Source organism: Diceros bicornis, chromosome 3 (genome assembly GCF_020826845.1).
Source record: "Diceros bicornis minor isolate mBicDic1 chromosome 3, mDicBic1.mat.cur, whole genome shotgun sequence".
In the NCBI taxonomy this organism is placed as follows: Eukaryota; Metazoa; Chordata; class Mammalia; order Perissodactyla; family Rhinocerotidae; genus Diceros; species Diceros bicornis.
Genome location: NC_080742.1, coordinates 86,861,784 through 86,889,111, shown reverse-complemented (window position 1 = coordinate 86,889,111; position 27,328 = coordinate 86,861,784). Strand labels below are relative to the sequence as shown.

The following is a 27,328-nucleotide window of genomic DNA, read 5'->3' as shown; positions in this document are numbered from 1 at the left end:
AGTGAACTTGGTTGAATTGGTTAGAACCCCCACTTAACAAACCCTCAGACCTCCTCTCTGTCTTTGTAGAAAGCTGCAACAAAGTTCACTTCCACCTGCCCTACCGGTGGCAGATGTTAATTGCAAACACCTGGACGGACTTCCAGCTCATGGAGAATATTGAGAAGGCCTACTGTGACCCCAAAATCTGCATGTAAGTTGGTGGCTGGACTCTGGCTTGTGAGATCCACAACATCATCAAAGGAAAGCGTAGTGCTGGGCTTGTGGGAAGGAGAAAAAACAATTTTCCTTCAAATCCTGTTCAAGTTTGAAATAACTCTTGAGATAAAATGGCAAATGCCTGCTGAGCTAATGAAGAAAAAACATAAGCCGAGTAGATTTGCAGTCACTCAGAGCCTGGCTAATACTAGGGACTCTGGCTGGGAATATTTGCTAACTCAAGTGAAATAAACAGTGACACAGTTATTTGTTTAGTTAATATTTGTCAATGTGTCCTGCAGAAAAACACAATGTAGAGCTTGGTTTGTAATCCCATCCCCTCGTCATAGGACTATTAAACTAAATGATTCCTAAATGTACTAAATGATTAACTCAAAAGAGTCTTTGGCTTAATTTCATAATTTTGGGACGTGATTTGAGTAAATTCATACAGTCTAGTGCAGAATTTTATTGTACACTTCAGCATTTTATACCTGCCTTTATGTTTGTTAATTTCTTTATCCTGGAGGTATCTAGGAGGATATCTTACATTTCTGTTCCTGTCAGGGCTGAAATGGGTGATACCCCACATGACCGTATCTGTAAGATGCATCCTAGTGTTAAAAGAAAATTCTTTAGGGGAAAAAATTACATACATTTCATTGTCTGCAAATTTAGTGAATTTTGGGTGGGGATTTTGTGTTGCTGCATGTTGCCACTAGAGGGAGGCACCAACTGTTTTCCTGTTTCTAGGTGTATTTTTTTTTCCCCCTCGGTAAACCTGAAGCAGGGTTTCTCGGTCTTAGCACTACTGATGTTTTGGACCAAATAATTATTTATTTGGGGGGAGGGTCGGTTTACGGGCATCCCTGGCCTCTATCCACTAGATACCAGTTGTGGTAACCAAAGATGTCTTTAGTCATTGTCAAATATCCCCTGCAGGGGTCAAAATTGTTCCTGGTTGAGAACTGCTCATCTAGGAGGTGTTCTTAGAGCAGTAATTCTCAAACCTTTTGGTCTCAGGACCCCTTTACACTCTTAAAATGTATTGAGGATCCCAAAGAGCTTCTTTTTATGCAGATTATAGCTATCAATACTTATTATGTTAAAGATCAAAACTGAGAAAAACTAAATTTTTATTGATTCATTTAAAAATAACAATAATACAGTCACGCATTGCTTAACAACAGGGATACATTCTGAGAAATGTGTTGTTAGGCAATTTCGTCGTTATGCGAACATCATAGGGTGTACTTACACAAACCTAGATGGTATAGCCTACTACACACCTAGGCTTATGGTACTAATCCTATGGGACCACCGTCGTATAGTTGGTTCGTCATTGACTAAAATGTTGCTCTGTGGCGCATGACAGTAAACTCATTACTTGTTAGCATAAATAACATTTTTTTAATTGATGTCTTAATAGTTTATAACATTGTGAAATTTTGGTTGTACATTATTGTTTGTCAGTCACCATATAAATGTCTCCCTTCACGCCTTGCGCCCATCCCCTAACCCCCTTGCCCCTGGTAACCACCATACAGTTGTCTTTGTCCATGTGTTGGTTTATATTCCACATATGAGTGAAATCATGCGGTGTTTGTCTTTCTCTCTGTGGCTTATTTCACTTCACATAATACCCCCCAGGTCCATCCATGTTGTTGCACATGGGACGATTTTGTCTTTTTTTATGGCTGAGTAGTATTCCATTGTATATATGTATTCCACATCTTTTTTATCCAGTCATCAGTCGAGGCACACGGGTTGCTTCCACTTCTTGCCTATAGTGGATAGTGCTGCAGAGAACATAGGGGCGCATAAGCGTCTTTGGATTGTTGATTTCAGGTTTGTTGGATAGATTCCTAGTAGTGGGATAGCTGGATCTTAGGATATTTCTATTTTTAATTTTTTGAGGAATCTCCATACTGTTTTCCATAGAGGCTTCACCGGTTTGCATTCCCACCCGCAGTGAATGAGGGTTCTCGTTTCTCCACAACCTCTCCAACATTTGTTACTTTTTGTCTTGGTGATTATAGCCATTCTAACGGGTGTAAGGTGATATCTTAGTGCAGTTTTGATTTGCATTTCCCTGATGATTAGTGATGGTGAGCATCTTTTCATATGCCTATTGGCCATAAATAACATTTTTATATAACCATATTTATATAATATAGTTATATGCATATAACTGTATATTTGTATAACTATAAAAATAACTGTATTTTCCAAAACAAAACAAAACAAAAAAATTCATTGAGAGGAATGACATTGTTTTGTATTTCTGCAAATCTCTTTAATCTGTTGTGAACTCAAACATCATGTAGCCTCTGGAAAACTCCATTGTTCACCTGTGAGAGTATGAAAGTAAAAAAGGCAAATAATGTCTTAATAGTATTATGAAAATAACTTTGACCTTGCTGGCTCCCTGAAAAGGTCTTGGACCACACTTTGACAACTATTTACATAAGAATAATTGAAAAAACTGACCTACTATGAGTTTCTAATTCACTTTCTAACATTGAGCCTATCAGTTGTTTTCTGGGCACAGTTTTATTTTGGGATATTTTTTGAGGGAAGAATACATTTTGTGACACCATTAAAAATGTAGGGTAGGGGGGCCGGCCCCGTGGCTTGGAGGTTAAGTGCGTGCGCTCTGCTACTGATGGCCGGGGTTTGGATCCCGGGCGCACACTGATGCACCGATTCTCTGGCCATGCTGAGGCCGCGTCCCACATACAGCAACTAGAAGGATGTGCAACTATGACATACAACTATCTACTGGGGCCTTGGGAAGAAAAAGGGAAAAAAACGGAGGAGGATTGGCAATAGATGTTAGCTCAGGGCTTGTCTTCCTCAGCAAAAAGAGAAGGATTGGCATAGATGTTAGCTCAGGGCTGATCTTCCTCACACGCACACACAAAAATGTAGGGTAGGCAAGTTACCTCTCTGTATTTCAGTTTTTTCTTTCATGTGTAAGACCTTGAGCTGTATAAAAAAAATTTGAAGATCTTTTTCAGCTCTAAAATTTTAATTCTGTGCTCTTGTTAGGGACGACCAGGGTATAGAAAACAGTGGTCAAGGAAGCATTTTGTTAACTTTAAACTTTTCCCTCTCAGCATTCCTATTGGAAATCAGATAATCAACTTCCAGACAATGACTTGTGGTTTTAATCCCATCCGACGTATCTCCACACCTTCATCTGTCACAATGCCAGCTGATTCTGTCTTCACCACAAAATGGATTTGGTATTGGAAGAATAAATCGGACAAATGGGTTCAATATGGGGAGAAGGTGAGTACCCTACCACTTTGTGGAGGCTCTTGTTTAAACTTGCCAACTTCAGAAGAAAACTGTTAATAAAATGTTTGATGCCTATGTGGTCACCAATGGAGAGTGGATGGAGTAGAGGAAGTGGCACTCTTTTACTTGAAACAGCTGTATTTGCATTTCTTTAGCAAGCACTTATTCTGATTATAACCTTAAACAAAAACGTACATTAATTATTTTTAAGGAACTCCTTGAGACATGACTGAGGTGGAACCTTGAGAGAGCTTTCTATGTATTGGTGCAAGTCATGTGTCCCTTAATGACGGGAATGTGTTCTGAGAAATGCGTCGTTAGGCAATTTTGTCATTATGTGAACACTGTAGAGTATACCGAAGGGGAACAAAATTTGCCACCCCGAAATACATCTCTCTAACATGAGGATTATTTTAGGCTGATTATTTTTAAGAAACAAGAGACTCAGAATGTTTTTGTTATCTCCCCCTTAACTGTGTAAAAGAATTTAGACTAAAAAAACCTGTCTCAGGAAGCACACTGTCACCTTAGCATAACATGAACTAGGTGGTAGACAGGGAGGAACCTAGAAAAGCCTTTTTGTTGGGCTCCTCTCTGTGTTCTTCTGTTTCTGTGTGGCAAAACAAACACTTGTTGTCCAAAGGATTGCTCCTTTTCACCTGTCTGTGAATTGCCTTCCTTCCCTTTGAAGTCACTGACTCTCCCCACCCCCAGCATCTTCTTTTGTCTTTAGCTGAGGATGGTATTTAAGGTGAGAGCTTTGGCCATTTTTGCAAGTTACTTGGTTTTCCTGGGTTCCTCCCGTGTATACATGTTATTAAACTTTTGTTTGTTTATCTCCTGTTAATCTGTTTTGTGTCAATTTAATTCTTAGAGCAGCCAGAAGAACCTAGAAGGATAGAGGAAAATTTCTTCCTCCCCTACAGTACTTATACAAACCTAGATGGTATAGCCTACTACACACCTAGGCTATATGGTACTAATCTTATGGGACCACCGTCATAAATGCAGTTCATCATTGACTGAAATGTCATTATGCAGCACATGACTGTACATAAATGTACAGAGAGTACTACTGCTTCCAGCCAGAAAAGAAGGCAAGAGTGAGAAATCAGAAGACTGATATAGATGGTCACTAGGATGCAGTCAGAGTCTGGATTCAGATGGACTTGAAAGACTGGAACTAGAAGATTCTAGGCTCACCCACACAGGGACATGGTAATAGGGGATAAAAGTTTAGATAAGCAGAGCTTCTGTCTAGTGTCCCTTCCTCCCCTTGATTCACAGGATTAAAGAGTGAGAGAGAATGCTTAAGTAGATAATCAGAGTGTTGAGAAAGAGAAAATAAAAGCAAGATATTAAAATGAAGCCAAAGGGCCGGCCCCGTGGCTTAGTGGTTAAGTGCGCGCGCTCCGCTACTGGCGGCCCAGGTTCGGATCCCGGGCGCGCACCGACACACTGCTTCTCCGGCCATGCTGAGGTCGGGTCCCACATACAGCAACTAGAAGGATGGGCAACTATGACATACAACTATCTACTGGGGCTTTGGGGGGAAAAAAAAGGAGGAGGATTGGCAATAGATGTTAGCTCAGAGCCGGTCTTCCTCAGCAAAAAGAGGAGGATCAGCATGGATGTTAGCTCAGGGCTGATCTTCCTCCCCCCTCCCCCCCAAAAAAGAAAGTATTTCTAAAAAATAAAAAATAAATAAATAAATAAAATGAAGCCAAAGCCAAAGCAGGGACGAGGAATGCCAGCATAAGGTTCTACAGTTAGAAATCGATGGGCCATAAATCTGGCTCTGAGCTGCCTAGCTGCCAAAGCAAACAAAGAAACACAATCTGTGGCAAGATTCCTTGTGCCTCTGTGGGAAGAACACAAAAGTTACTCACTGCTTTTTCCTGTTAGAGGGGCCTCAGAGAAACATCTCCTGTGGGGCCACACGGAGGGGACCACATATGCTGCAGTGAGTGAGGTCCTCAACAACAGTCCTGCCGTCACTCCAGGAGCACAGGGGTTTCCCAACTGTTTAAGCAACAGATACATGTTATCAAGCAATCTTCCACAGAACCTAAATGAGCAAACTAGGGTAAAGCAGAGCTGCCCCGTGGAAATGGGGTAGGAGCTCAGAGCCCGGTCTCTTTCCTCTTTGCTCTCCTCTCTGTGGAGCACCTCAGTGTGAAAGCTCCTGTGACGTTGAGCTTTGTACACTGTCTTTTAAGTTGAAGCCAAGGATGATGTCCAAGTGCAGTTCCGTAAAAGTGATTGTGTGAGGTGCCTGTGGAAAGAGAAGTTATAAACTCAAATCGATGGGCCGGCCCCGTGGCCTAGGGATAAGTGCGTGCGCTCCACTACTGGCGGCCCGGGTTTGGATCCCAAGCGCGCACCGACGCACCGCTTCTCTGGCCATGCTGAGGCCGCGTCCCACATACAGCAACTAGAAGGCTGTGCAACTATGACATACAACTATCTACTGGGGCTTTGGGGGGAAAAATAAAAGGAGGATTGGCAATAGATGTTAGCTCAGAGCCGGTCTTCCTCAGCAAAAAGAGGAGGATTGGCATGGATGTTAGCTCAGGGCTGATCTTCCTCACACACAAAAAAAATAAACTCAAATTGATTAGCCTTGGTCAAAATAAAAATAACCTATAGGTCTCAATGGTTCTTATGTCAAATACTTGCAATTTTCAGTAAGATAAGTGAAAAAAGTTGGAAAATATTTGCATTCTAGTGACATCAGGGTCCCAGAGACCAAAGAGAACTCTGAGTGGGGAATAGATGATATTTAAATTTACAGAAGTTCCGTCACTCATGTTCCCTAGTAAATCATCAAGAAACTTCCTCATAAAACTTATTTAATACAAAGTTCTCCCTGGGACATTCAGTCTGTGTTAAATGCAAAGTTTTAGAATGTAAATTTCAACCTGCAAACACATAAAATGTTATTGTTTTCATTTAATCTGTAGCATGTGTCTGCTATAAGAAATGTTCTTCAGGATGTGAATAAACGCTTACGGTTTCATATTAATTAGACCCATCATTATCTAAGTTGAGTTGGCTCTTTTGCTGTTTAAAAAAAAAAGAAAAGAAAGGAAAACAGGCCCTAAGTTTGGTGTTTTCATTACAGGCTGTTCAAGTAAAATAAAAATGGCGGTTCTAGGAGATTCGAACCGCAAACGTAAGGAGCACCCTGGTCTCTTTCGCAGTTCAATGTGTTATGGTCCACATTTGTACCTCTTTGGTGGCCTGGTTTGATCCAGTGTACAGGTTAGAATATTTAGAGAAAAGAATGGACTGTACAGCCTTCAGATAGGACCCTACAGGTTTTATTTCTTGTAACTGAATTTTTAATAAGAGTTGGGCAACTGAGATTTCCGGGTTAGGAACCTCCCTAGTAGGAACTGGGAGAACAGAAACTTGCCAACAAAGGGTAGGTGCATATGCTTTGACAGTGCACTCTCTGGAAGGTAGAATTGATATATGAGAATTAAGGTGCTTAGCCAGGACTGGTACCTACATAGACGGTAGACACGGAGAGGACGTGGTCTCGGGAGAGATGATGATAGAATAGATGGGCAGTTGGGCAGCAGTGGTGCAGGACAGAGTTGCAGCAGGACTGACCGAGTGCAAAGCCTGGTAGTCATGGGAATTGCATCTGGCAGGGGGTGCAGCGCCAGACCCTCGGAGATCTTTACCAGCAGGTAGCGACGCTTAGGAGCTGTCAAAGCTGGCGCCGAGGGGCAGGAGTCCATGGCCTGAGAGAATTGCCTGGCGCAAGAGCAAGCCATAGCTCTAGAAAGCCAAGATCAAGGCAGTAATATAGGCACAGGAGAAAAGCCAAGACCTGGTTACTGCAACTGAGACATAAATTCAAGACTTCTGGGAGAATAAAGGATTGAAGGCTCTACCATTCATTCATGCACTCAGAACTGGAGTACAGTGTGAGGGCAGGGCCAGAGGAAGGTCCGCGTGAACTATGCTAGGCTGTCCAGATGCTCAGACACTGATTTAATGGCCTTTGTTCTGTTCAGTACGACAACCACTAGCCACGTGCAACTATTTAATTTTAAACTTAAATTAATTAAATTTACATAAAATTAAGAATTCAGTTCCGTGGTTGCACTAGTCACATTTTAAGTGTGCTATAGCCACGTATAGCTAGTGGCTATCATATAGGACAATGCAGAGAATATTTCCATCATCACAGAAAGTTCTAGTGAATCGTGCTGGTCTAGACCCTTGCTAGTCAAAGTCGGGTCCACAGACCAGCAGCATCAGCATTACCCGGGAGCTGTTCAAAATGCCAAATCTAAAACTCTCCTACTTTCCCTGCATCATAATCTGCATTTTAACAAGATCCTGGGGGAGTAAAGCTTACGTTGAAAGTTGGAAGGCTCTGGCTTTGTAGATTGCTTCCAGCCAGAAACGGGGTTCTGCAGAGCTGAGCAGGCAGTTGATGGATACAAGACTTCAGCTGTGGGAACGGGAAATTAGGGCAGAGATTTAAGTCTTCAAACTGGGTGCCTCGCCCCACCCTGTGCTCGCAGGTGTTTGCCCACTTCCGCTCCACCCCAGATGGCAATCTCTTTTACAATCATCCTGATAGATAATGTCCCAGCAGCTGCTGCAACAAACATCTTCATGTTGTGACTTAATTGTTGGATGCTATAGTTTAGAAAGTTCTGCTAAAGTGAGCCTCCTTGTCCCTTCCTCCCATTTGTCCTGCTTCTACCTCCAGAAACAGATTCAGGTTTATCCCCACTTTGCACTATGTGCAAATATTTGAATCCAGCTTTTCTGCCCCCACCACGTTCCTCTCCAGGCTAAAGACACCTAGTTCAGGCTCTTCTCCATCCAGGACATTTTCCCTGGGTGCTTTCAATCTGTTGGCTTCCCGCTACATCCAGCAGGCATATATGGGGAGGGGACAGGGGCTGGGAGGTGGGTGTAGCTGAAAGCTGCAGTTTCCTGAATGTCGTTAAACGGACTGGGAGCCCCTTCCCACCACCGGCTACCAGCAGGATTTTTCTGTCATTAGATCCTCCATTCTAAATCACGAGGAAAAAGTATCTCCTCACCATTAATGTTGGGAACCCCTACCATTAGGGGCTTATATCCAGTCTGCCCTGATCAGCCACCCCTGCCATAGGGTAAGGACAGTGGAGTGGTGGCCTAGCCTGCCTCCTTGCTAGAATCAGCATACTTCCCTGCACCCACCTATTCTGATGTTCAGACCCTTCATGGTCTGAACCCTTCTGGTCTCATGCCTTGAGACCAGAGATTATATCTTTTCATTTGGGGTGTTCCTCGCCCCTTTCATTATAGCCCCAGTCAGTGCAGATCCAGGTGTTTTTTCCATGTTGTTGACTGAGTGGAGGCTCGGTCAATTGTATTTGCTGGTTCAGGGCAGAGGAGAAGGGGTATGTCACTTGCTTTGGGACAGCAGATCACCTCGTGGAGCTTTGCCTGCCTTCACTGCAGCTCTCAACTGTGCTTTCTCATCAGGTGAGGGGCTAAGCTAGCCATGGTGTTCTCCTTCATGCTAGAGTGTTGGATTCTGTTAGACAGCCAGTGCAGACATGATGTGTGTGCCGTGGGTACAAGCTGATCTGTACAATTGTGTCATTTTATGGAAGATGTGAAAAGAATATTGCAAAGAGCTATATTTTTCAGGCGTCCACCAAGCATATAGTCAGTTTCTGCAGTAGACTGCTCTCTCCTAGCCCCGTGATGGAGAAGACTACAAAAGGGAGTGGCATGGCCCCCACCTGGAAGCCTTTACTATCTGGTTTGGGAGGCGAGATGTGTTCCTCTTCAAATCCCATGGCTAAAATAAAATAAAATTATGTAAGATATAATGGTAGAGATTTCTTAAAGGCCTCCCTTGAAGTCTTTACTTTTTTTTTTCAAATTAGACAGACAATCCGCAAGTTTCGAGCGTCGACTCTTCATACCTGGAATCGTTCTTTCAGTGCTGTCCGAGAGGAGTGGTGCCATTTCACGCGGGTTCACGGCACTACGAGCTGAGTTTCCAAGGTAAGTTTTTGTGTTTGGCACTGGTGCCTGTGGTTTGAATCCAGCATGCGATGTACATGCAGGGAGTGGGAGCAGAGCAGATGTGCATGCTACACTCAACGTTAGGGTTCTTTTTAGCAAGTCAAGCGGTTTGGTAGCATGGAAGCCAGTGGCGGTCAGAAGACCTGTGCTCTAGAGCCTTGGCCCTGACACAGAGTAGCTGTGCAACCCTGGGAACAGCACCTGGCCTCTCTAGGCCTCAGTTCCTTATCTGTAAAGTGGGGGGACTGGGCTGAGTGGTCCCTGTGGGTTCTGTCCAGCTCTGCTGTTCTAAGTTTCTGATTCTGGGTGGGCCGCTTCCCAGGCTGAGGCAGGATTTCCAGGTTCCGGTGACTGCAATAGAGACCCTGGGCCTGTGGGTGCCTTCAGAAGTTTAGAACCTTGCTGTTCCTTTTAGGCTTCCTCATCTAGGTCAATGGTTTTATCCATCACATTGACCAAATACTTTGCCTTCTGCCATGTTTATTTGAGCCACCATGGGAAAATCTTATGTTCAGCTTCTAGCAATCTGTCTGCTGTGTTTAGTAAGAAATCAAGGTGGGAAGTGCCCTCCCTTTGAATGTACTGTCCCATCGGCTACACCCTGGGATGCCCCTGCATATGGTCAGATACTTGCCCTTTCAGGACCAGCCCTGCAAGTCTTTCAGAGAAGTAAAGGAGACTTTCTTAGCTCCTTTACATTCCCAAGTAGCACCTGAGATTTGGGCCCTGTACCAATTACTGTGTTAAGTAATGGAGCTTTGAAGGACCATTATACCAAGTATTTTGGAAAGCAACCTGGTAATACATATCAAGAGATATTAAAATATGCTTGTTCTTTAATCCTCTCAGGAATCTTTCTAAGGAAATAATTCACCAGAAGGGGGAAAAATAAAAGCTATGGGCATGAAGATCTTTATTGAAGCCATATCTAAAGTACTTAAATAGAGGAACAGCAGGGACCAGTAGGGTAGTGACTAAACAAATTAGAGTATTAAATTTCAGTGGAGTATTGGGTAGTTGTTAAAAATTATGGTTATGAAAACAATATAGTGAAAGCAAAATTTGATACTGTTAAATGAAAAAGGCAGAACCCCAAATTTATGTTTCTGAACCTTTCTGTTTATGTTATATTTAAAATGGAAAAGATTTTTTAAAAAATTTAATGTGCATGAGAAGGGCAGCAATGTATACATGTGGACCAAGAATTCAAGGCAGTAGATAAAAATAAAAATCTCTTCTGTTAGGTAATGAAATTAAAAATAAATTAAAAATTTTTTCCTTTGGTGGTATTCAATTCTTCTGACAATTTTAAAGGGTGGTGGAAAGATGAGAACCAATGTACCTTGTTTATTTGACCAGTAATTTTGTTCACTTGGTTCATAGATACTAGTTCAGAGCAGTTTGCAGTGTTCTAGACTATTTTGTTCTATTTCTTCTATTCTCTAACTCAGTAAGCTAGTATTCGCGTGCCAGCTGTGTACCAGGCACTATTCTAGGTGCTGGCAAACCAGGCAATTTGAGAAAATGATAACAGCTATGGGGCAATAATATGAAGCAGCGAGAGAATGGAGGAGTCACGGGAGAGCGAGTGCCTACTTTTATTCGAGGAGGAAACTTTGGAAGAGAGGGCGCAGCCCATGCACATGGGGAGGAGGGCGCTCCAGGAGAGGGAAGAGCTGGTGGCAAGGCTGTAAGCTGCAGACAAGCTTGAGGTTTCCAAGAACAGCAAGAAGGTCTGTAAGAGACAAGAGCAGACATAGAAACCTGGATATTTTATGAGCTGGAAACCACAGGAAGGTTTTGAGCAGAGTTGTGGCATGATCTGATTTGTTCTTTTTGTTGTTTATATTTATTTTGTTTTATGACAACTACTCCAAGGCATAATTGCTACAATAAAATGCATCCATGTTAAGTGTATGGTTGGATGAGTGCTGACAAATGCATGGAACTACTATCCTAATCAAGATACAGAACATTCCCATCAGTCCAAAAAGTTTCCTCATGCCCATTTACAGTCTCCCCCACTCCACTCCCCTACTTCTGTCGTTAGTTTCATCTATTCTAGAAATTCATATAAATAGAATCTTGTAGTATGTGCTCTGCATATGGCTGGCTTCTTTCACTCAGAATAATGATTTTTAGATTCATCTATGCTGTTGCATGTATAGTAGTTCTTCCCTTTTCATTGCTGAGTAATATTCCATTGTAAGGATATACTATGGTTTGTTTATCCATTCACCTGTTGATGAATATTTGGGTTTTCACCTTTTGGTTATTATAATAATGCTAGTAGGAACATTCAAATGCAAGTCTTTGTGTGGATGTGGGTTTTGATTTCTCTTGGGTAAATACCAAGGAGTGGGATTGCTGGATCACATAGGCAGTGTATGTTTAACTTCGTAAGAAACTGCTAAACTATTTTCCAAAGTGGTTGTGCCATTTTACATTCTCACTAGCCATGTATAATGATTTACTTTTTTTGTGTGTGTGTGTGTGTGTGTGAGGAGATCAGCCCTGAGCTAACATCTGCCAATCCTCCTCCTTTTTTGCTGAGGAAGACGGCCCTGGGCTAACATCGGTGCCCATCTTCCTCCACTTTATATGGGACGCTGCCACAGCATGGCTTACCAAGCAGTGCGTCGGTGCGCGCCCGGGATCCGAACCAGCGAACCCCGGGCCGCCGCAGCGGAGCGCGCGCACTTAACCGCTTGCGCCACCGGGCCGGCCCTATAATGATTTACTTTTTAAAGAGCACTCTGGCTGCAGTTTGGACCTAGGTCTACAACATGCATGAATTGAAAATGACATTTCACACTTGATGTGGGAAAAAACTGAAGATATCACTACCACATTCCAACCGTCATCATTGCCGCCTGGTTTAAGGCAGCTTACATAGATGATGTCTTGTTACCTGGCTGCCCTGGCTCTCTTCTTTACCATCCAACTTTGGTTTCAAGACTGTTCATTTACCTCTTTGTTTACTGGGTCTTATAATAAGGGCAGTGAAGGATACTAGTTTTTATCATGAGCAATTTTCATCCGGAAGGATTTTCTTTATTCCTACATGTACACTTCGGTTATGAATATTTGCTGCATTACTAGCTTCTGAAAAATTAACAATAAATCATTTTCGGGGACTAATTCTTGATTCTTGTTTGTTTTCCTTTTTCGGTCTAAAGGGATGATTCAGACAAACATAGCTTCCAAGACCCAAAAGGATGTCGTCAGAAGGCCAACATTTGTGTCTTACTGGGATGTGGAGCGGATTAAAAGTAGGCCAGAGTAAGTGTTCTGAAGCACTGCTTGCTGGCAGATGTTTGAGATGTTCATGCATTGATCCCGTCGAGTCACTCATGAATCTGGATCCTGTTCTCTTGAAATGTTCCTGCTTGCATGACACTGCAGTTTCCTTTTGTGTTATCTATGAGTAGAATCCTAGAGCAGGATCTGGCTTTCCCTCTAACTCACAGGGGACTTTGGGCAAGTCTCTTAAATTCTCTGGGCCTCATCTTCTTCTGCTGTGAATGGCTGGCTTAATGGGGTTTGCCTGGAAAATAATCAAATGTACAATTGCTGGGTTTTTGTTTTGCTGTGAGTTCTTCTGTGTATCTTTAGTTTTGCTGAGTGGCTTTACAGAGGGTGGGAGGTTGAGAAAGAAAGGGAGAGAAACAAGGGATGACGTAGCTGGCTGAGCAAGGGCTTTGGAGAAAGATAAAAGTTGACTAAAGGGGATTTGTAAAGGAAATTTTGCTGTGGGGGGATTCGATGTAACTCTCCTCTGTCTGCTCATGAAACTCAGTAAAATCTACATTGTTCATGAACATTTTTGGAGTTGGATTTTTTTTTTCTGGGTGATGTGTGATTATGTAAAACAGACCACAAGGCAGGTATAAAATTAAGGTGTTCTAATTAGGTTCTTTTGGTTGTAAGAATTAAGGTATTTCATGAAAAAGGAAAGTTACTAAAAGGATGAATGTGGTGTAATCAGGAAAGCGACATTATGTAAGAAGCCAAGGACAGGATCACAGCTCTGTCAGGGCCTCAGGAATCGGGGTCAGTTCCAGTTCTGCTTCAGAACCTGAGCGGCCTGGGTTCACAGCTCCTGACCTGTGACCAGGTTAATGGCCCAGACCCTGGATCTACATCCCTAGGTTCAGATTCTGCCTTCTACTCATGAGTTGTGTGGATGTGGACAAATGAATCACTCTGCATCCCCTCATCTGTAAAATAGGCCAGGGGCTGGCCCTGTGGCCTAGTGGTTAAGTTCAGCGCACTCTGCTTCGGCAGCCTGGGTTTGGTTCCCAGGTGTGGACCTACACCACTTGTTGGTGGCCGTGCTGTGGCAGCGACCCACATACAAAATAGAGGAAGACTGACACCGATGTTAGCTCAGGGCAAATCTTCCTCAGCAAAAAAATAAATAAATAAAATAAAATAAAATGGGCTTAATACTAGCACATTCGTCAAGGCTGCTTGATGAATACATTCAAGATCCTCAGAACAGTGGCCAGCACATCAGGGTGTTCAGTAAATGTTACCTACTTTTCTTCTTATTATTTTTATTCCCCTGCTATTAACAGACTCAGTGACCATATCTATATCTACATCTACATCTGCATCTATAGATCTCCTAATACTTTGGCTAATGCTTGACAATTTTAACCTCAGAATTCCAATCTTCGTATCCTTTTAGCTTTACCTTCTGCCATTACTGCCTAATTTTCTCTGAATTCCTTAATTCAAACTCCCAAGAATTAATCAGGTTGGCTAGCCATCTAACATCTCTTCCAGTTCTTCTAATATTCAAATTAATAAAGTAAAAATATTGCAGGGTTGGGAGGGATGAAGTTCATGCCTCATGGAGCTTACATTCTGGTGGACGAGACAATCTGAGTAACTACTTCAGTTAGTGATAAGTGTTACGTGAGGGAAAAAGGCAGAGCAGGAGGACAGGATGGGGGTGCCATTTTCATTCATGAACTAATGAGACCGTTGTAGCTACTTATTCATTCAAATGGTTCTGGCTCAATGTCTTGACAAAATTTTGTTTAAACTGTATTTCCTTAAAGCAGTCTGTATTCTGACATGTTAACAGTTCTTATACTCCCATTGAGTCTCAACCATTGAGACCATACTTTGTTGCCTTTCTGGACAGCAGAAACTGTCCAGACTGTATACCTTCTTTTTTTTTTTTCTTGTGAGGAAGATCAGCCCTGAGCTAACATCCGTGCTCATCCTCCTCTTTTTGCTGAGGAAGACCGGCTCTGAGATAACATCTATTACCAATCCTCCTCCTTTCCCCCCCCCCCAAAGCCCCAGTAGATAGTTGTATGGCATAGCTGCACATCCTTCTAGTTGCTGTATGTGGGACGCGGCCTCAGCATGGCTGGAGAAGCGGTGCGTGGGTGCGCGCCCGGGATCCGAACCCTGGGCGGCCAGTAGCGGAGCGCGCGCACTTAACCGCTAAGCCACAGGGCCGGCCCAGACTGTATACCTTCTTGACTTTGAGCTGGATGGTTCTTTCTGTGCACATATATTTACAAGGGAAGAAATTGGTTTGTGGCATTTCCAAATATCTCATGTAGTCAGTTCATTGTCTGTCTCAATAATTTACATATGTCACAGTTGCCTTATGCTTTTTCCATTTGCTCTGCCCCTTCTGGGGGAACATTCCTCTCCATCACTTATATGAATCCAGTATCTTTCATGGCCCAGCTCAAATGCCACTTTTCCCATACAAACCTTACTTGAGACTGTCCTCCAATCCTCTCATTGGCCCTCCAATAACACTTCATAAGTCCCTTATCATACTTACCCCATTCTACCTTGTAATACAGTTATTTGCATAACCGTCTCCCCTAGAACAGCCCTCTCACTCTTCCCCCCCTTCTATAATTATCAGCTTCTCAAAGCTTTTGAAATATTTTGCATAATAAATGGTATATAGTGATACTAAATAGATAGCTAACTGAGTGAACGAATAAAATGAATTGAGAAAACCGTGCTAGTGGGAGGTCATGTCGAGAACCATCTTTAATCCTCCTTTTACTAGCCCAGAGGAGACCCACTTGCTTTAAGATGGAGTAAGGGCTATGAGTATATGCTGAACAGTCTGAAGAGAAATGAGCTCTAGCACGCTTGATTGTTGGTGGGCACCTTAACACACATTAATTTAATCTTCTCTGCACTATACAAATCCAGTATAGAAATCTGAGCTTAAAATACAGATAAATTGGAGCCAATCTCTCTCATTCCAAAAGAATCTTCATTTTACAAAAGAGGATCTTTAAAGAGTTATTTTCCTTAAAGCAATTTTTAAATTTAATTTTTTCATTATGGAAAATTTCAAACAAACTAGAGAAAATTGTACAATAAACCCCTATGTACTTGTTAGTGGGGGGGTCATGTAGAGAACCCCAAAATGTATGGTTACCCTGAAATACAGTTCAACAGGAAAGACAAAATTCTTTCCCCATACCCCTAATAGACTTAAATGTTTATCATTTGACAAAGAAGCTGTAAGACACACTTACTTAATGCTAACACATTAGGACCTTCGAAGGTCGAGCAGAAATATCAAAAAGAATCAATGCTTTCACATTTTAAATCAATAGTAAAGTAACATCTAATTGGTTTATCAAATTATGAATAATTACTGCATTTTTTAAAAGCATGATTACTGGTACATCTATACCAGCAATATTCAGGGATGTAGTCCAAAGAGAAAATTCTCTGAGAAACCTTGGCTTAGTGGCTGGAAGTTAAGGACAGAAAGTCATTTGGACGCGTGGACCAGGGAGCCAAGTGAATTCTTACTCTCTCTTATTTGTAGCCGTCGACCAGTGCAGACCCAATTAGAGCCTTTAACCTCGACATTTCATCCTCAGTTGGACATGGGCTGCCCATCCTCGAATGGATATGAGGTACTTGGTTTTTACTTTTTTGGTGAGTGAATTGTTTAAAGGTTGAAAAAAATACTTTGCTACAAGGTATGTGTATTTGAATGAATGAATGAATGAATGAATGACTTCTGCAGAACTCTTGAATCAAGATTCAAAGGCAGACATCTAAATGGTGATCATGTCACTTTCCCAGAGAACAGCTACCCGCTACAGGGCACCTCACTGTTTCCAGAGTCCAGCCACACATGATCTTGTTGGGGCAGATCCTCACAACCTTGTGAGATACATATTAGATTCTCTACTTAACAGACGAGAAAACTGGAACTCAGAAACTCGTCCATTAGTTGGAGTTCAAAAGCAGGTTTCTGTGGGAGTCAAACAAATTGTGGTTCACCTCATCACCTGGCCTGGTTGAGGCAAGACTCTTCCTCGATTGTTTAGCCTCCACATCGTTTAGCCACCCACCTTTGGGTGCAGGCCGCTCTGCATGGGCTCCTTGGGCACGTTCCAGTGCCTCTGCCCCTGCCCTAGCTGTAGGCAAGGAGCTCACTGGGTCACTGGACTAAATCAGACACCTTGGCGGGGGGCCTCCCTTTCCCTGTAGGCATAATGCTTTGTTAGCCTTAAGTCAGCCTGAACGGACAGGCCCAGTGCCATCTAGTTCATTATTGGAATGAAGTGCCAGATGTGCAAGCCCTAAGGCCAGCTTATTCCACCTGCTGTCAGAGGCCTGTTGAGGATACTCCATGGCATAGGGGGCCACACATGTGGGCTTCTCGTGCTTTTAATGTTTCCTGTTTCACATTTCTATACTTTTAAAATTTTTCAGTTGTTTGAGATTCGTAACCAGTATCCAGGGTATGCCGAAATAAGCGAACGTTTTAAAGCTTCCATGAAACATTTCAAGATTGAAAAGATAAAGAAGATCCAGAATATAAAGCTCTGGAATACTTTTGAAAGGTTGGTGGCCACATTATCAGGTTTCTTTACGTAAAGTTTGAAACGATTAGTTAAGATCTGTCCTTCAAGATCTGTATGCACTGGTTTATTTTAGTAGTCAACAGTTTCTTCAATCTGGAGTTGTTTTTCATTATGTAAACTCGAGCTTCTCTCTTTCAGCTTTACTTTTACAATTCAGTGATTTCACATGTTTATCATTTAAAAGTTTTCATAAATTTATGTTTTTATACTTGTTGCCTTACAATTAGTAGCTCCATTCTGAAAGCTGGTGGAATGAAATTTTAAGACGATTAGACTTTAGTTGGGATTAATGTTATTAACTGGAGTGGGAAAGGAATGTTCTCAGTGTTAAGTCTCACGTTTCGTCTCTTAGGAAAAAAATGAAGATGAATAGAAACGAAGAAATCCTATTTTATGCAACGGGCCGCGCTTATGTAGAGTCTATCTGTGCGAATAATTTTGACTGGAACTTACATGGAACTTCTGAAACCAAATATGGACAAGGTTTGTGCTGGAACAGAGAAGCCTAACTAGTCGAGTCACAACACAGGTGCTACCCATGCTTCTATTATGAGGTGTATGTGATTATGTCACATTAACCAGCATGTCCAGGTTTTCTCAGTCACGGAGAGAAAATAAGCTCATGTTAACCTTGAATCCCAAGGTAGAGTGCTAAATTGACTTGGGACTTGATTGCTGCACCTTAGCCCTGCTCCTGTTTTTTGCGGGGGAGAGACCAAAGAGTCTCATATATGCTTGCAAACTATTCCACCTGGCCACCTGTTGGCTCCATTGCCTACCATTACTGCTCAGTTCTGGCTATGGCTCTTCCTGAACTGTGTCCATCCTGCAAAGTCATTTGAAGTAGCCTTCTGTTGCCACTGATGGGTTCTGGTTTTTTTTTTTTCCCCCTTTGTGAGGAGATCAGCCCTGTGCTAACATCTGCCAATCGTCCTCTTTTTTTGCTGAGGAAGACTGGCCCTGGGCTAACATCCGTGCCCATCTTCCTCCACTTTATATGGGACGCCGCCACAGCATGGCTTGCCAAGCAGTGCATTGGTGTGCGCCTGGGATCTGAACCGGCGAACCCCAGGCCACTGCAGCGGAGCGCGTGCACTTAACCACTTGCGCCACCAGGCTGGCCCCACTGATGGCTTCCAATTAAAGATGGGAGAAGAAGCCTCTCCCCATCTCAGGCCATGCTGATTCACCTGGGGACTGAAGTAGCACAGGTCTGCCCACACACAAAATCTTTTGGGCTCTTTCTTTTTGCTCCTAAACTCCTTCATGTAACTCTTAAAAACAAAGACAAAATCCAAAGAATTGCTCATCTCAAGGGAACAAGTAATAGTTTATCATAGTTTCAAAGTGGTCTCAACTCATATAACTAAGATTAAATTCCCATACACCCCCAAAAAGCAAGAAGCCAATCATTCAGTCAACAACATTTTGAGTGCCTTCTATATGCTAGATCCTGGGGACGCAGTAGTGAACAAGTTAGACATGGCCCTCCCCCAAATTATTTCACATAATTAAGTGATTGTAAATGTGTGGCTGCTGTAGATGAAAAGAACAGGCCCTCTGGACACCTAACCTGGCTGGAGAGGTGTGCCCATGAAAAGGCATATAGTAGGGTTCATCTGCTGCATAGAGGCAGTGTGTAGAGTGAGGAACAAGTGGTGCAAGATATGGCCACACAGTAAAGAGTTTAGACTTGACCCTAAGGGCATGGGAAGCTAATGAAGGGTTTTACACTGGGGAATGACTTGATGAGAATTTCGTTAAGTTTAAGTTTAAATGCATCACTAAAACTTACATAGAAATGTCTGGAGAAAGCAGGGTAACCATCTTGAGTGAAATATAACATGTTAAATTTAAAACCATCAGTTTCTCATGAGTCTCTCTTATGTCAAACTCAAATATTTATCCTAGAAAATGGAAGTATGGTATACTATACATGTTCCCAGTTTTTGGCCATAACTGGCTCTGATAGTGACGGGTGCTTAGTCTGTTTCTCCTTTTTTTTTTTTTTTTGGTGAGGAAGATTAGTCCTGAGCTAACATCTGTTGCCAGTCCTCCTCTTTTTTGGTGAGGAAGATTGGCCCTGGGCTAACATCTGTGCCCATCTTCCTCTATTTTATATGGGGGACGCTTGCCACAGCATGGCTTGAGAAGCGGTGCGTAGGTCCACGCCCGGGATCCGAACCCGCAAATCCCGGGCTGCCGGAGTGGAGCCGGTGAACTTAACCACCACGCCATTGGGCTGGCCCCTGTTTCTCCTCTTTTAGTAAACAGAAGGGTACTGAAACCCTCCGAAATATACTTTGATGGTTGGATAGTGTTACTCACTTGCTATCGTTTTCCCTTTAACATGGTCAAGGGGAGAGTTGTTGACAGCCAAGAAAACACCTTTGTGCAGCATGGGGGAAAGAGGCAAGGATGCAGTCCGCAGTTCTCGCAGGCAGGCTAGGTGTTTCTCAAGGAACTCTGCCTTTTTCCCAGGCCACCCTCCCTTGTGAAGGTCGGGGAGTGGGCCTGCTGCTTGGCTGTCTCCTGTTACATCGAATGAGGAGGTGTTTTGTTTTGTTTGTATTTATTTTTAACGTCGGCTTTCCATTCCCATCACCCATGATGCTGTTAGTTGTTAGTACTGGCTAGACAGACTGATATGAACCACTGGGCCCATAATCTTACAAAGGTCAGGCAGTTATCCTAAAACAGGCCAAGTGGTAGATCTCAAAGATCCTGCTATGCCCTGAGGGAGAACAAAGCCCCCTGTTGCACGTGGGAAGCCCCTCTGGTTAGGCTGTTATCTGCGTAATTTAGTGTGTGACTGTGTAAGGGGTCCTAAGATATGCCTGGAAAGATAGAAGAGCTCCGGGCTACAGCTTGATAAATTGGAGGTGGAAACCAGGCATCTAGTGGGAGATGAGGGATTAAACTGGAGGTGGAAACCAGGCATCTAATGGGAGATGGGGGATAATAGTGGAAGACAAGTTACTAAGAGTTCGTAAGAGCTGGGAAGTTGAGCCAGAACTGCTGATCAGTCTGGACCGAGGGTAAGAACTGCAGCGGTTAGGTAAAAGCCACCCAACTTAATAGTCAGAGGAGATTATAAAATCTCAGATTTGGATAAAAAGTAGAAGCAAGGTGAGTTAGAAAAGGAAGCACATGTTTGGGGATAGCCAAGCAAAGCCAGACCTGTCCTGGTATAGACTGGATTCGAGAGGCTAGACGGGGGGCATGTAAGACCAGGGAACAGGGCCGGCCCCGTGGCTTAGCGGTTAAGTGTGCGCGCTCCGCTGCTGGCGGCCTGGGTTTGGATCCCGGGCGCGCACCGACGTACCACTTCTCTGGCCATGCTGAGGCCGCGTCCCACATATAGCAACTAGAAGGATATACAGCTATGACATACAACTATCTACTGGGGCTTTGGGGGAAAAATAAATAAATAAGACCAGGGAACGTATTTAGGATCCAGAGTGCAGCAGGCATCACAATGTCTATCAAATCTCTCAAGATTCTGCAACCCAGGTACCTCAAGATGCTAAATAGATGGAAAGAAAGAAACAAAAATGTTATTTTTGAAGATTATGTGAGTGTCTATGTAGAAAACCCGTAGGAAGCTACAGAGAATTGGAATGTTGGTGGTCTACATGGGAAGTGGGTGGGGCACCTGCTTTCCTCTGCTACTGGACTCCTCTGTCATCTGTGACTTCTAGCCACTTACTACCCTCCGGGCTCAGGCCCAGGATGGTGGGGCCCAAGGTCCCTGAATGACTGAGTCAGAGCCAACTTGACCCTTCTGGACTCTCAATCTAGAGAAGGTTTCTTCCCCCGGTCTTATTCAGTTTTTTTCTAGTTAATAAATCCCCTTATTTTTTGCAATGCATTTCTAGATCCTATTTTGGAAATCAGAAGCTGACCATGATTTTTTCTTTTTTCTTATATATTACGTTTTTTGGTTTTTTTTTTTAAAGATTTTATTTATTTATTTTTTCCCCCCAAAGCCCCAGTAGATAGTTGTATGTCATAGCTGCACATCCTTCTAGTTGCTGTATGTGGGATGCGGTCTCAGCATGGCCGGAGAAGCGGTGTGTCGGTGCGCGCCCAGGATCCGAACCCGGGCCGCCAGCAGCGGAGCGCGTGCACTTAACCGCTAAGCCACGGGGCCGGCCATATATATACTACGTTTAATGATTCTAATTCTCTCTGAGGCTAGAGAATGTGTCTGGCTAAATAAAAGATGGTTATGTATAAGGAATTGCAAAAAAAAAAAAAGCACAATGTTTTTGACAGTATTATCCCATTACATCAATTATATTGAATGAATGAAAAAATGAATCAAAGTAGATTGCAGAAAAGCAGCATATCATGAAGTCTAAGTGTAACCTTTAGGACAAACAAAAGCTAGCTAAGCAAAAAAGTAAAAATAAAAAAAAGTTGGGAGAATAGTGTTTATGAAGATGAGAAATTGACAAAGGCTGGGGAGGCTGTGGCCAGCACAGCACATTTAAGGTGTGGCGGGAGTGACAAAAGATGGGTCTGGAGCTGTAGGTTGGGGTCAGGTCCCGAAAGACCTTGCAAGCTATGGTAAGGGGATGGACTTTGTTCTGAGGACAGCCGCAGAGCACCCAATGCCTTTAGGAAGGGAGGGACGTGATGACTCTGGCTGCGCTGTGACAAAAGGGTGGACAGGACCAAGACTGCAGGTGGAGAGAACAGTTAAGAGGTTGTTTCAAGTGTCCAGGCCAGAAATGAGGTTCCCTAGATCCAGGTTGTGGCAGAAGGGAGGAAGAGGATGTTGGGGTTCAGGGGAGATTTATTCCCTGTTAGGGGTATTTCCAACAAGAGCTCAGGTCTTAGGAGAGTGGGCTACAAGGTTGGGTATTAGGGTTGGATCATTTAAACAAATGTAGATTCTGGATTATATAAGCATGATTTAAAAACAACTGATGCTTCATTTAAAACACCAGTTATTTAGGATAATAGTTACTTTTTTTCTAAATGGAGAATGATAAAGATACTCTCTAAAGATCTATAATACCTGTATAATCATTTTTCATTGACTTCACAAGTCTTTCATTCAGTTATCACTGATAAACAAAAATAATCAAATAATCAAATCAGTACCCAGACTTTCTTACAAAAAGAAAAAAATTTAATTGAGCAAGCATAAAAGTAACTCAGTGCCATTAAAACAATGTACAGGGCCAGCCTCGGTGGCCTAGTGGTTAAGTTCGGCATGCTCCGCTTCAGCAGCCCAGGTTTGGTTCCCAGGCATGGACCTACACCACTCGTCTGTCAGTGGCCATGCTCTGGTGGCGGCTCATGTACAAAAAAAAAAAAAGAGGAAGATTGGCAGCAGATGTTAGCTCAGGGTGAATCTTTCTCAGCAAACAAACAAACCAAAAAAAATGTACAACTATCTCAATGTTGAAAATAGGTTTTATGGCTTTATCAAGCAATTAAAATGCACACTGAAGAAAAATATGGATGAAATTCCTGTCTATTGGTTTAATTCCATTTGCTTTAAGTCAAATCTATTTTTACCAGTAACTCCATACTATTTACTTTACACATTTTACATGCATAACTGGAATTCACTTATCTGGAAATGTTAGCTTTCTGGAATGTAACTCCGAATCTGAAAGAGTGAACAACTGTGTTATGAGTAGCCCAGGTTGTTGTCATAAAATTCCTATACTGAAGATCATGTCTGTTTATCCTTGGGAGGATAACATCAGAATCCATTTAGTCTTATTTCAGACACAGTGTTTTCTTCCTCAGCCCAGCAAGTGTGGAGTGGGAGTAAAGAGGCAGGCAGCACAAGAAAAAAAAAAAAGTTAACAGCTTTTAAGTGGGGAATGAGGAAAAATGATCTGCAAGACACAAACACAACTTAACATTTTTTCTCATGCTGGGGCTATTGGTTTAGGAGTAAATGGCTCTATCCACCCTAGTAACTCAAGAGGGCATCCCTATATTGTAACATTATATGTCAGAATTAATATCTACATCTGACATATCAGTAAAGGAAAAGGTAAGATGAATTGGTTCTATTTTAAAAATAGAGAGATGTATATGCTGTAGAAAGATTTCTTTCCAAAATTAGCTTAAATTGTTTAGAAGTTCTGGAAAGTGGCAAAAAAGGAATGGCTCTTTGCAGACACTTAAGAAATGAGGCATGACTGTACTGTGATGTAGAGAGGTGAGTAGTGTGATACAGAATATGTAGTGTGTATCCGTCACAGTGAGAAATAATACAAATAAAGAAGGCACAGCCTCTATGCCCACCTTGCTTGCAGAGGCTCTAGCAGAGCAGTCTGGATATTGTCCATCTGTTATAACTGAGGAGCTGGAACTGGCTAGGAAGGAGAGTCGTTGTCAACCACAGAGGTGGAGTGGGTGGCACAATAGAAATACAGTGGGTGGAAGATTTTTGTTTGTGTCCTGGTCATTTTCCGACTATCTACTGGCCCACTTCATAAGACTATAAAAAGATCCTGATGGGCCTTCTGTCTCCCGAATATAAGCTTGTTTTGGTCACACATCACTAAGAAAAAGACAAACAATACAATAGGAAAAAAAAAGATATGAAAAAGCAGTTCAGAGAAAAAGCATATGAAATATGCCAATAATCACATGAAGAGATGCTCAGTGTCATTAGTATTCAGGGAAATGCATATTAAAATCAGATAATTTTTTTTTGCCTAGTATATTGACAAAAATTAAAAGGATAGCTAATATCCAATGTTGGCAAGGATGTGGAGAAACAGGACTTTCTTCATTGTTGGTGATAAAATTTTTGGACCACTTTTGGAGGACAATTTGCAATATCTGTCAACATTTAGCATGCTCATGTTCTTTGACTCAGCCGTTATAGTTTTGCAGTCTGTTCTACAGAAATACTCACACAGATTCTCAAAGGTACACTTCCTAGGATGTTTTTAGAAACATTTATTTAGAAGTGTTGTTGGTAATAGCAAAAAAGTGAAATCAAACTATGTTTTCATCAATCCAGGAGTAAAATAAATGATGATACATCCATACGTGAAACCCTGTGCAGCCATTGAAAAGAATGAGGTGGGGCTAGATGTACTGACATAGCAAGATTTCTAGGACTAAAGTGGAAAAAAGTTGTAGAACGGTTCATATAAATGAGCATAAAACTATATCAGAATATGTGTATGTATGTACATAAATGCATAGAAACAGTGTGAGAGAATTCCTACCAAGCCGTTAACTGTGTCTGGGAAGAAGAGGGGAACTGGAAATGGTAGGTCAGTATAGGTAGTCTTTCATTTTTTTATTCTAAATAGAGTTGAACGTCATTTACCCAGAATATCCAGTATCTGTCCTATTCAGGATGAGCAATATATCTGGAACCCAAACATCTTAATTATAAAAAAGTCAATAATAAAAAAACAAAATAAATGAAAAATGTATTAAATATTTGTTATCATAAATGCAGCAAATTCATTTGATTTATTAAATTTTGATAGAAAAGTAGAATTTGAAATATATACTCATTTCCTTTAGAAGGGCAGAAAAGCATCTGGCAATGATAAAAATGAAAATAGGAAATTTTAATTTGTCAGGAAATCCTTGTTCATCTGTTGAGTATGGAAACATCAGTGATTATCAAAGGTTTTAGAGTTGAGGATGATGGATCAACTGTCTTTGAAAAGCTCCTCTGCCAGGGTGAACTGCTTGCTTATGCTACATCTCTCCCTTTCACATTTTCTAGGACGTTCCCATCAGTAGTAAATGACCTTTGTTCCTTAAAATGTAGACAATATAAAATGGCCTCTGCTGGGGTATCTTTGGTTCATCAGTTACAATTCAACTCACTCTGCATAAATTGGGCCACTGTGATATCAACACTTGGTCATGGTACCCAGTGGCTCACACCATCACTGTGAGCCCCCCACAGTAGCAGATGGTTCTGTCATTTCAGTAGCGTTATACACCGTATTCAAGTTTACTTGTGTAATAAACATTTTTTTAAGTACAAAGTTTATAAGTATCCATAAGGCATTGCTGACACATGCTTAGTCAGTGCCTACCATCTGATTATGTGTAAAGAATCTTATAAACTACATACCTTATTTATCATAATTTTTTTTTCTAAATATGGAAAGCTTCATGAATTTGCGTGTTATCCTTGCGCAGGGGCCGTGGTAATCTTCTATGTATCATTCCAATGTTCATATTTGTGCTGCCAAAGTGAGCACTTATAATAATTCTTAACCTTTTTCTTTTTCTGATTATTTCTAGGAAATTACTTCACAAAAGATGCCATCAATTCCCATAAAAATTACCCAGGTGATCCCAAAGACATCGTTATGTTTGCAGCCCGAGTTCTGGTTGGAGATTTTATTGAAGGAAATGCAAGTTACACGAGCCCTCCTCCACCGTATCACAGCTGTGTGGATACAAGTTGTAATCCTTCCGTTTTTGTCATCTTTCAGAAAGATCAGATTTATCCAGAATATGTGATTGAATATACCGAAACAGACAAAGCCTGCGTGATTTGTTAGAAACGATGAATACAGCATCGTAAAGGATGCCATAACCACTCTGTTCACTTATGGAACCAGATTGCCCCAGTAGTTGAACTTTTACATTTCCTCGCCCAGTTATCCAATGCCTTAGATCAGTGGTTCCCAAAGTTTGCTGCACATTTGAATCATCGGGGAAGCTTTAAAAAATTCCATTGTCCAGATTGCACCACCTTCTAACTAAGTCCCTGTTTCTGGGGTGAGAGCCAGGCAGCGGTGGTATAATCCCCTGAGGATTCAAACGTGTCATAAAGTTTGGGGACCACTGTCGTGGTGAAGACTGATTTCTAAAACTTCTGTAATTGCAGCAACCTTTCTCTCCCAACTACTCGTTTAGTTGACTGTATGGCATGGTTTTGTTTTGGTTAAACTGAAAAAAAAAAATTAATTTGGGAAGTTTGAGAGAAATCTAAAAATGCCTTTTGAAATAAGGACATAAGATAGTATAGCTTTAGATGGAAGACTGTGGAAAGTTTTGGGGAAAATGTTTAAGAATACACTAGGGGAAAAAGTAAAGGTAATTTAAATAGCATTACAGACGTAACTGTAGTACTGTCCCTTTGTGATGCAACTGATTTGGGGCACACATTTCTTTATCTCTACGTTTATTTAGGGGACTCCATCCAGGTTGACTCTTTCTAGAATGCAGTAAAAAGAGCCCCCAGGGATGGCTCAGAGAGAAGCAACCAACTGGAGTTAATTGCCCCATTTGGGTTCTTTATATAATTATGGCAAAGGTAGACATTTATATTCTAATCAATATGATTACAGAAAGGGTTTTTTCAGGTCAGACTTTCATGAAGTGTCTGTATTTTGGGGGGACTGAGTTGCAGTAGCCAGATTCACACAAGCGTGACTGATAAACCCAAGTCTTATTGTAGGCGTTCGCTGCGGCAGATGAGATTCACCAAGGAATTGTGAGCAGGGCCATCCTATTGAAGGATGGGCCCCCTAAGGAGGCGACATTTGTTTCCTGGTGAGCACAGAATCAGAACAAAGAGAACAATGCCCCAGATAGGCCTTGCACCTGCAAGGGGCTTCTTTTTCTAAATATAACGGATTGTAGGGAATTGTAGTACAATCAGTTTTTAGAGCAATTAAGGTGCCTGGACCAAGATTTCCTTCCTTATTATGAGGCAGGTTGTTCCTTCCAGTTTTCCTTTTTTCAACATTCCGTACCAGTCGCCAAAATTTCCTGTTATAGTTCCTTCCATCAGACATGTTATAAAAATTAATTAGCATTAGAGTTGATTTTCTATTTGTCAGATTAGATTAGTGCAAAGATCTCCACAATTCTTTGGCTTAAAGGGCCCCAGCAGTAACAAAGGTATAGAGGTTATTTAGGGT

The 27,328-nt window shown here is 42.0% G+C and overlaps 1 protein-coding gene and 1 non-coding gene across 2 annotated transcripts in view; one reads left to right on the top strand and one right to left on the bottom strand.

Annotated features, from left to right (window-relative positions):
- Positions 1 to 26,697, top strand: part of ZC3HAV1 (zinc finger CCCH-type containing, antiviral 1) — a 57,591-nt gene extending 30,894 nt beyond the window's left edge. The window contains exons 6-13 of the mRNA XM_058531075.1: positions 70 to 193; positions 3,318 to 3,492; positions 9,414 to 9,534; positions 12,735 to 12,837; positions 16,388 to 16,478; positions 17,287 to 17,417; positions 17,791 to 17,921; positions 25,698 to 26,697. Coding sequence (XP_058387058.1) covers positions 70 to 193; positions 3,318 to 3,492; positions 9,414 to 9,534; positions 12,735 to 12,837; positions 16,388 to 16,478; positions 17,287 to 17,417; positions 17,791 to 17,921; positions 25,698 to 25,960 — 1,139 coding nt within the window. The 3' untranslated portion in view covers positions 25,961 to 26,697. The remainder of the gene's footprint in view (positions 1 to 69; positions 194 to 3,317; positions 3,493 to 9,413; positions 9,535 to 12,734; positions 12,838 to 16,387; positions 16,479 to 17,286; positions 17,418 to 17,790; positions 17,922 to 25,697) is intronic.
- LOC131400714 (U6 spliceosomal RNA) lies at positions 25,548 to 25,654 on the bottom strand. The gene has a single exon (XR_009217423.1). It is a non-coding gene; the product is annotated as a U6 spliceosomal RNA (small nuclear RNA).
- Positions 26,698 to 27,328: the final 631 nt, after the last annotated feature.